The sequence below is a fragment of the Pyrus communis genome, chromosome 3 (assembly GCF_963583255.1).
Source record: "Pyrus communis chromosome 3, drPyrComm1.1, whole genome shotgun sequence".
NCBI classification, from domain to species: Eukaryota; Viridiplantae; Streptophyta; class Magnoliopsida; order Rosales; family Rosaceae; genus Pyrus; species Pyrus communis.
In genome coordinates this window covers 17519833-17529710 of record NC_084805.1, presented here as the reverse complement: position 1 = coordinate 17529710, position 9878 = coordinate 17519833, and the positions used below count along the sequence as shown (strand labels likewise).

General features: G+C 38.1%; 2 protein-coding genes across 2 annotated transcripts; both read left to right on the top strand.

Annotated features, from left to right (window-relative positions):
• Positions 1 to 4798: 4798 nt before the first annotated feature.
• LOC137730087 (putative pentatricopeptide repeat-containing protein At5g59200, chloroplastic) lies at positions 4799 to 6765 on the top strand. The gene has a single exon (XM_068469152.1). It carries the CDS (start codon positions 5491 to 5493, stop codon positions 6697 to 6699), a length of 1209 nt encoding a protein of 402 aa, XP_068325253.1. The 5' UTR covers positions 4799 to 5490; the 3' UTR covers positions 6700 to 6765.
• On the top strand, positions 4807 to 5484 carry LOC137728328 (putative pentatricopeptide repeat-containing protein At5g59200, chloroplastic). The gene has a single exon (XM_068467144.1). The coding sequence runs from the start codon at positions 4807 to 4809 to the stop codon at positions 5482 to 5484; it is 678 nt and encodes a 225-aa protein (XP_068323245.1).
• Positions 6766 to 9878: the final 3113 nt, after the last annotated feature.

Sequence of the window (9878 nt, the reverse complement as noted above, 5' to 3'; positions counted from 1 at the left end):
AAGGGGGCTAGAGCAATCCCATGATGGGTGACCCACTGGGAAGTTGTTCGTGAGTTCCCAAAAACAAAACCGTGAGGGAATGGTAAGCCCAAAGCGGACAATATCGTGCTACGGTGGTGGAGTGGGCCCGGGAAGTGGTGCGCCCCGGGCCGGGATGTGACAACTTTCATGAAAGGGTCAACTCCAAAATTTAGTATTATGTTTTACATTTTTTTGGGTCAAATTGTGTTTTTCATTTTCATTTTTATTGATTTAAAATATACTTTTATTAACGGATAACGGATCAGATCATATTACCTGATAATATTAATGGGTTGAATTTGGGTTGGGTCATATTACTTGTTTACTTTAATATGTATTACACGACATGACCCGTTAAGTCATCGGGTATAACGCGAAAACGACACGAACACAAGAAACACGACACGAATGTCAGATCTAAACTACTGTTAAAAATGGGCACCTCTATTGATAAGAATATAATAACCCATTGATTCATGAAGGCATCGATCCAATTTTCTACATACACTTCACATTCTTCTTTAACCCGATTTTATTGTTGTGATTACAGAATTAAGATATAAAAACAAAACTATAAAATATGTATATGCACCTAAGATGTGAAACGTGAGGTGTATGTAGAAAATGTGGAGTGTATATTAAGAGTGTAGGTTATGAGGGTATTATGGGAAACTATGTGAAGTGCATTAGGATAAACTTTGATTAGAAAAGAAAATGTGGGGTGTATTCAACAATACGTGGAATGTTAACAAAACAAGCCAAAATAAAGCTATTGTTGCACTCGATTTTACGGAAAATAAATTGCTATCGAAATTTGAATTTTTTTTTTGGTAATGTGGAAACGACTTTGCAAAACTCCCAGAGAGGAAAAAGTCCACTTTTTGTTGTTGTAAACTTTTACTGCTTTGTGTCAAAATGGTAATGTGGAAACGACTTTGCAAAACTCCCAGAGAGGAAAAAGTCCACTTTTTGTTGTTGTAAACTTTTACTGCTTTGTGTCAAAAAGGAATCAACACTTTCATAGGCGATGAGGAAGAAATATCCTCAGCCCTTTCCAAAGCTATGGAAGATTTTATTCTAAGATTTCTATCATCACAAGTCTACACGCTGAAAACGCGTCGAAGACTTTGAGTTTTCAAAGAATTACTTAACTCCACACACACACACACACACACACACATTATGTATGTATGTCTGTAGAGGTATAGCAAGAGAGATCGAAAGCTTTTGAAGGTGTAATAATATTTCCATGGTTGATATTGAAGGTGCTTCTCCTTCTCTCACCCCTTCATGGGAGTACCACGTGTTTTTGAGTTTCAGAGGTGAATATACACGCAATAATTTTACAGATTATTTATACACTGCTTTATGTCAAAAAGGAATCAAGACTTTGCGTTTGTTGCACCAGACTGTCTCGAACTAGACTAGCTTCAGGGACTAAGCTGGACTGGTTTGGACTATACTAAGCTGAACTGACTTAATAAAGCGTTTAGTATAGTGTCAGACTAAAAAGAAGAATTATAATATTATATTATTTAATAATATTTTATTTTTAATTTAATCTATCAATTAATATTTTATTATTACTTTATCTTTTTCCCTATTTTTCTAGAACCCTCTCCTATCTCTTCATTCATTTTTTTCTCCGCGTCTCCCTCCCCATTCCCCATTTCTCCCATTTTTGTTCCTTTTTTTTTATTATTGCAAATCCTTTGCCTCTTCACTTCATCTTCTTCGCCTCCTGCCTCTACACTTCACCTCTCCCTCCTACCTCTTCATTGCCTCTTCACTGCCTCTGCACTTCACCTCCTGCCTCATTTTTCCGATGAGTTGCAGGTTTCCCGACGGGTTTTCCAACTAAACCTCATCGGATTAGACGAGGTTTGCACCACTAACAAACTCTTCCTCATCTCTGGTCCCATATTCGAGCTTTGCATGCTCGATCTGTCATGGATTCGAAAAAAAACCCAAACTGGCCAAGACTTCCAAGCCATTTTCCGGCCACCTCCGACCACCTTTTGGCCTCGATTCAGGTAGAATCATAATCCCCTCACTCCTATTTCCAATTTGGTATTTTATATGAAAATTGGTTGTGAAAAGCATCGCATGGTTTTCGAGGGTGAGTGGTCGAGGAGCAAGGCGAGGAGGAGAGAGGGGGAGAGAGGGGACAGTCTTAGCTAGTCCCATGGTTTTCAAGGGGTTTCGTTAAGGCCAGCTAGTCCCAGATTTAGTCTAGGCGAGTGAGACTTAGTCTCATTAAACCTAGTCCCTATTAGGAGCAAACATGGGACTGGACTAATCCTTAGTCCAGTCCAGTCCAGTACACTTTAATTAGGGCAAACAAACGCCCCCTCATAGACGATGAGCTTATAAGAGGAGAAGAAATATCCGCTACCCTTTGCAAAGTGATAGAAGATTCTAAGATTTCTATCATAATATTCTCCGAAAACTACGCGTCCTCAAATTGGTGCTTGGACGAACTTGTCAAGATCCTTGAATGCAAAAAATCGAAGAAACAAATGGTTTGGCCAGTTTTTTACAAAGTGAATCCGTCGGACGTAAGAAAACATAGAGGTAGTTTTGGTGATGCACTTGCTAAACTTGAAGGCAAATATAAAGACGACATAAAGAAGGCACAAATGTTGGAAAGCTCTAACGGAAGCAGCAAACTTATCAGGGTGGCCTCTGGGAGTGTAAATTTCTATCCTTCCCTTAGTAGTCGTAGTAGTAGTAGTATTATTTTATTCTTATTAAGTTATCTCATGATTGTTTAAAAGAAAATTGAAAAATTAACAATTTATCTCTAGCTATGCGTTGAATATACAAGGAAAGTACACGAGCGTGGGCTGTAATTTTGCGTTTTTCTGTGGATTGAATTTGAGTGACTGATTTTGTCTTAGGTGGTATTAACAATTAGCACTAAAAAAATCCATCTATCCAAATTTTACACTGGGCTGACCCTTCATAATAATGATATCAAAGGTCACTCCAGTGATAATATTGATATCAAGAGTCGCTCCAGTGCAAAATTTGGATAAAAGAATGTGTATAGAACTCTTCTCTGGACATAGCATTCCGTTCTTCTTTCAAAGACAAATGTGTCTGAGAAAATTTCAATTGTATCGAACAGAATATAAGTGATATTATCTCGGCACATTTGTCCTTTAGAAAAAGAGAATCTATTAATGTGCACATCCACAAAACTCATGTTTTATATTCGTTGTCGTATAAAACATAAAACGTCATTCCAAGAAATCTTTCATTTGCTTTGGCAGGCATGATTCTGAATCTAGACGTATTCAGCACATTGTCGAAGAGATTTCAGTGCATGTTGAAACAGACCTCGTCGTAGAAAGCCTCCAGATCATAGGGGAACCTAATCCGGGACGGGAACTTCAAGCGTGCATATACCCCATCAATGGAACCACCGTCTGCAATTTTCAGTGGTTTCGACATCTAGACAATGGATCTTTTAATCCCATTGAAGGAGCAGATAAACCAAACTACCTTGTTACGGCCGATGATGTTGGTACGTACCTTACTGTTCACGTCGAGCCTCAGGACAACAACAAGCGCAGGGGGACGGCCGTAAAGCTCTTCGCCATTGAGCGGAAAATGATTACTTGTTTCCCTGAAATGCAAAACCAGATAGAGAAGATGGTTCGCGAGGCCATGCTTCATTCAAGATATTTCAATGCATCGGATACCTTGATACATGGCAGCCCGCTACGTTGGACATTACGAGGAAAGGTTACAAAATTAAGGGGAGTTCCGTGGTTGCAGAAAAGTTTTCGACAAACTCGGTAGTTACGATTCCTCGTCGTGGAAGTCTTGCAGAATTCACAGTAGTTACCGGTTCAGGTACTAGTGATGGTTGTGCTAGGTATCTCTTGAAAACTGACAAAAAATGTTTTAGAGATGCAGTTGTGCTCACATTGAGGGCATTTCTCAGAATTGCCAACGACGGAAGGGGCTCATGGCATTGGCAAAGGAAAGTCGATTTCTTAGCAGAAAGAGTACTGCGACTATCGCATGCATAGCAAATTCACATGTTATAATACAACTTATGTCTATTTGTGTTTTGGACGGATTTGGAAAGGTTACAACCATAAGCATTCATGTAAGCGTCTGGTTAAATAGTTAAAAATGTTTTGGGGGTTGTAGAAGCGTTTTCTAAAGAAATACAAAGCGCCCCTTGAGTTCTAATATGAATTTGAAACGTTCTTTTAATGAAAGTACTTTTAGAAAAAGCACAACATGACCTAACATAATAATTTAGTATTAAATTTATCATCCACCAAATTCGAATCTAATATCACTCGAAGCACACCATGACCTGACATAATAACTTACAAATGAGAAAAATACCGAATACCCACTACATTGTTAACATATTAACATGGAAAAAAATTTTAATGTGCCGAGAACACGGTTCGGTGCAATAAATGTCATAATACAAGTGATTGGATACATGAATTTTTTTTTTCAACCAGTTATATTATGACATTTGGTTTACCGTATCGTGTTTTTGAAATTGAAAAGTCCCTCAACAATGACAAATTTTTCAATGTGACCAGAACACAGGTGGTACATCACGTTGTTTTATGCAAGTAGTGCGAAATTGTATTTTTTAAGTTATTAACTTTTTAACACACATATCTCACCATTTATATAGAGACACACCGTGTTACGGTCACACTGAAATTTTTCTCCTCGATAACATGAAAGAGTGGTGCGTTGGACCTCGGCCGCCTTTGGCTACTTGGTGACTGAACCGCCAAAAATATGAGTTACTCAGCGACAACGGTTACATTGAACGCAGCATTCCCGCGAAATTCAAATCCAAAAGCCAAGGATTCCCAAAACCGGAGAGAAACAATCTCTCTAATACAAAAATGCAAACACATTCATCAGATTCCGCCAATCCACGCAAAAATCATAAGAAATTTCGAAGACCAAGACCCATTCGTCGTGTTCGAGCTTCTTCGCCTCTGCTCCAACCTCAACTCAATCGACTACGCCACCAAGATTTTCCAACAAATTCAAACCCCAAATGTCTACCTCTACACTGCTCTCATTGATGGGTTCGTGTCGTCTGGGTTTTACCTCGATGCGATTCGGGTTTACTGTCGAATGGTTAACGGGTTTGTTTCGCCGGATAACTACGCGGTAACTTCTGTGTTAAAAGCTTGTGGCTTTGGGTTGGCGTTGGAGGAGGGGAGAGGAGTCCATGCGCAGGTTTTGAAGCTTGGGTTGTCATCGAATCGATCGGTGAGGATGAAGCTTCTGGATCTTTATGGGAAGAGTGGTGAATTTGAGTGTGCACGGAGGGTGTTCGATGAAATGCCTGATAGGGATGTCGTTGCGTCAACGGTGATGATTTCTTCTTATGCTGATTATGGGTTGATTGAGGAGGCGATTGGTGTTTTTAACCGGGCTAGGAGTAAGGATACGGTTTGTTGAACTGCGATGATTGATGGGTTGGTTAGGAACGGGGAGATGAATAGGGCTTTGGAGGCGTTTAGGGAGATGCAGAGGAATAATGTGAGCCCTAATGAAGTTACTGCTGTTTGTGTTTTATCTGCTTGTTCTTATTTGGGAGCATTGGAGCTCGGAAGATGGGTTCACTCTTACATAGATAAGTATGACATCGAATTCAATTACATAGTAGGTGGTGCTCTGATTAATATGTACTCGAGGTGTGGAGATATTGATGAGGCACTGGCAGTGTTTGGTAAGATGAAAGAGAGAGATGTGAGTAGTTATAATTCCATGATTGAGGGGCTTGCTATGCATGGGAAGAGCATGGAGGCTATCCAAATGTTCCAGACAATGATAAAACAAGGACTAAGGCCAAATAGCATTACTTTTGTTAAAGTATTGAATGCATGTAGTCATGGAGGTTTGTTGGATTTGGGTTTTCAGATATTTCATTCCATGACTAATATTCACGGCATTCAACCACAGATAGAACACTATGGATGCATGGTTGATCTTCTAGGTCGCTCAGGTCAGCTTGAAGAAGCTTACAATTTCATTGCAAGAATGAAAATGGCACCGGATCATATCATGTTGGGGGCTTTGCTAAGTGCTTGTAAAATCCATGGGAACCTTGAATTAGGAGAAAGGGTATCCGAAATCTTGGTGAATTGTGGTAATGCAGATTCGGGAACTTACGTACTGCTATCAAATGTATATGCTTCATCAGGGAGGTGGAAAAAGGCTGCACAAGTGAGAGCAGAGATGAAGGAAGGTGGAACCCCAAAGGAGCCTGGTTGTAGCTTGATTGAAGTAAACAATGAGATCCATGAGTTCCTCTTGGGAGACCTCAGACACCCGAAGAGGGAGGAAATCTACAAAAAGTTAACGGAGCTAATCCATGAACTGAAATCGGAAGGATACTTGCCTGCAACAGAGGCGGTTTTGCATGATATTGAAGATACGCAAAAGGAATTGGCTCTGTCGATACATAGCGAGAGGCTTGCCATATGCTACGGGCTAATTGCTACAAAACAAGGTACGACTTTGAGGATTGTAAATAACTTAAGGGTTTGCAGTGACTGCCACTCAATGATCAAATTGATAGCTAAGATCACCAACAGAAAGATTGTCGTTAGGGATCGCAATAGGTTCCACCATTTTGAGAGTGGGGTTTGTTCTTGTGCTGATTATTGGTGAAAAAGAAAACTTAATACTAACTGCAAGTATATATATTGTTTCTTTACCCTGATTTTCAATTATTTATTTTATTATATGGACTCTCCGAATGTTCGATAGACCTAGCATTCGTGCCGTGTTTCTCGTGTTCGTATCGTTTTCGTTTCATAGCCAATAGCTTAACAGGTCGTGTCGTTTAATACCCGTTAAAGTAAATGAGTAATATGACCCGACCCAAAATCAACCCGTTACCCGTTAAGAAAAATATTTTTTAAATCAATAAAAATGAAGATGAAAAACATAGTTTGACCCAAAAAAATGTAAAACATAATACTAAATTTCGGAGTTGACCCCTTCATGAAAGTTGTAACGCTTTTTATTACAATTGATTACATTTTTCACACTTCTACAATAATTATTATTAATTTTGCACTCAAATAAAGAACATTGTTCATGAGATTTGGAGGGTTTTAAAAATCTAAACAACCATGTAACCATCATCTTAGCATTCAAGATGCAATTATAAACGTTTATTATGCTTTCACATCTTTCAGACTTATACATTAACGATTATGAATTTTGTTTATTTTGAACTCCCTTAAAAATACTATTCATGAGAGTTTGTATGGTTTTAAAAATTCAAACGATCATATACCCATCCTCAAAGTGTAAAGGATGGGACTACAAGCGTTTGCATATTTTTTTCATATTTTTTACATATGTAAATTAATTATTATAATTTTTTAATGTGTTTGGTATTTTTAAATTACTTGATATTTTTATTTTTAATGTGTTTTATGATTTTTAATCTCAATCCTTGCTTATAATACACTATAAAAATAAATAAATAAATAAATAAAACTTAAAATTTAAAATTTATATAGAATAATAATTAATAAACTATATATATATATATATATATATATTCATTATATCTATTGTATTTTATAGTAAGTTTTTTTAGTAGTTTAAAAAATTAAAATCATCAAAATAATTTTTTTCTTATCGTATCGAAACAGGTTACCCACGTGTCATTCTCCTGTAAACCTGTTAAGGACCCATTATTAACGGGTTATTATCGTGTGACCCGATTAGTTATCATGTTGACCAAAAACTTGTTATTTTTGTGTCATGTTAACGAGTTGTGTAAGAAATTGCTAGGTCTAATCTCCGATAACAAAAAAATACAACAATAACGTTTGAAAGGTCAATTATGAATCTCCCTCGTTTGCAGTTTGCACCCAGATCCGAATCTCAGTTGAATTGTGTAAATCACTAAATATGACAGTTTTGTTAATCTACTGATTTTTTTTTTTGCCAAATTACTTTGGTTTTTTTACACACCATGGCCTTCTCAGCACAAAACCTACTTTTCCTTCCATCGACATTCCCAGCAGCCCTAATCAAACCTTCAGAACCCACATCAGCCTTAATGAAAAGCCAGAAACAGAGCTGGACATGAGAGTTCTTCCTCAATTCACTTTGTAATCGATTCCCATAATTTTGCACTTATGATTGGAACCATTAATATTATAAATCACTCCACAAATATCATCTCTGCTAAAATCGCTGAAATATGAGATCATTTAGTCATCAAACCTATACAGAAGATGGATAGATTCGGTAAAAACATTATAAACCATCTATCAATTTGCTATAGTTAATTGATTTAACGATCTTAGTTTTAATTGATTCTCTATAAAGATGATTTTTACAAAATGATTTACAGCATATAACAGTTATGAAGATAAACACAAAATAAATAAAGAAGGAATTCCTCAACAATTTTAAAGACCCAAATTCCTCTTTTTAATTTGCACCCCTTACCTCCCACCAACCGCCCTTAAATGGCTCCATCGACTAATTTTTATTTTGATTAATCTCAGTTTACTATTCTGAAGTTTCGTGGTTTTCAACATTTGGTATATGAAGTATTTTTCATCCCAGAGTCACATCTCAAGTCTTAATTTTGGGACAGTTTCATACATCCGTTAAGTTTTCCGTTAGAACTTCTGTTAACTAATATGTGGCACCCACGTGGACAATAATTGAGTGTCACATGTCAATATGGGCCACTTCAATATTAAAAAAATAAAAGAAAAACCCCACCTGTCTTCTACCTCCCCCAACCCCCTCCCTCCCTTCTTCCCTCTACAGCCCTCACCTTCTCCCCCAACCTTCCTTCTTCCCTCAGATCCCTTCCTTCTTCTTCCCTCTGCAACCTGCAATCTGCAATCTGCCATCTCTTACTAACACACTCACATTATAATTTGTAAAACCCTAATTTCTACCCATTTTTCTCTCTTCGCTGCTCCCAAAAAAAAAAAAAAAAAAAAAAAAAAAAAAAAAAAAAACCTAATTTCCATTGGCGAAGGGATGAAATTGCGAGAAAATCCCCAAATCGAGTTATGAGTTGCGTCGATCACTGTATAAATTATCGATGAGAAGAATCGGGTGCGGAGGAATCGAAGATCGAAGCTGGGAAGGCATAGATGCACATCGCAGGAGTGAGCTTGGATCTGAGGGAAGATGGAAGGGAGGGTGCGGGTTGGGGGAGACTAGTTTTGGTGGTGAAGGAAGGTTAGGGGAAAAGGTGCGGGTTGCAGAGGGAAGAAGGAAGGCTGGGGGAGATTGGTTTTGGTGGTTGGAGTGAGCTTGGTGGTTGCATAGGGATGTCCTTTCTCATCTCGTCATGTTGCTTTCCCCTTCTCTCCCAGTAAGAGCCTTACGTCACATAACTTGAAACCAACTCTCGTAATTATCACTTCTCTGAGATTCACAAAAGCGGAAAGCTTTAGAGAAAGAAAGAAAGCTTAGAGAGAGAGAGAGGGAGAAAGAATCGATGGCTCTGAGTTTGAATTCGATGATGACCTTCTCGTCTCACAACCTCACTGCCAAATCCCACAATCTCATATCTCCCAAAATCTTCATGGCCTCCATTCTTCACTCCTCCAACAAGTGAGTTTCCTTCTCTTCAACTCATTTCTGCACTTTCACTGCATGTGTGCACGGCTGATCATCTTGGGTGCTCAGATTATGTGCCCCCTTAGGGAAAATGCAGATGGGTATCGCCAAGAATGAATATTTAACCATTTTGCTGATCTGAATTTTTATTTTGCTAAATTTTTATGCTAATTCAGCTGAGTAGGGGGTGTTTTTGGATTTTTGGGATTCTATTTTGCATTAATCTTTTTCATTTT

What these genes read in the sequence shown, in the direction of transcription:
- LOC137730087 (XM_068469152.1), top strand. Translation starts at nt 5,491, where the DNA reads ATGATTGATGGGTTGGTTAGGAACGGGGAGATGAATAGGGCTTTGGAG.
- LOC137728328 (XM_068467144.1), top strand. Translation starts at nt 4,807, where the DNA reads ATGAGTTACTCAGCGACAACGGTTACATTGAACGCAGCATTCCCGCGA.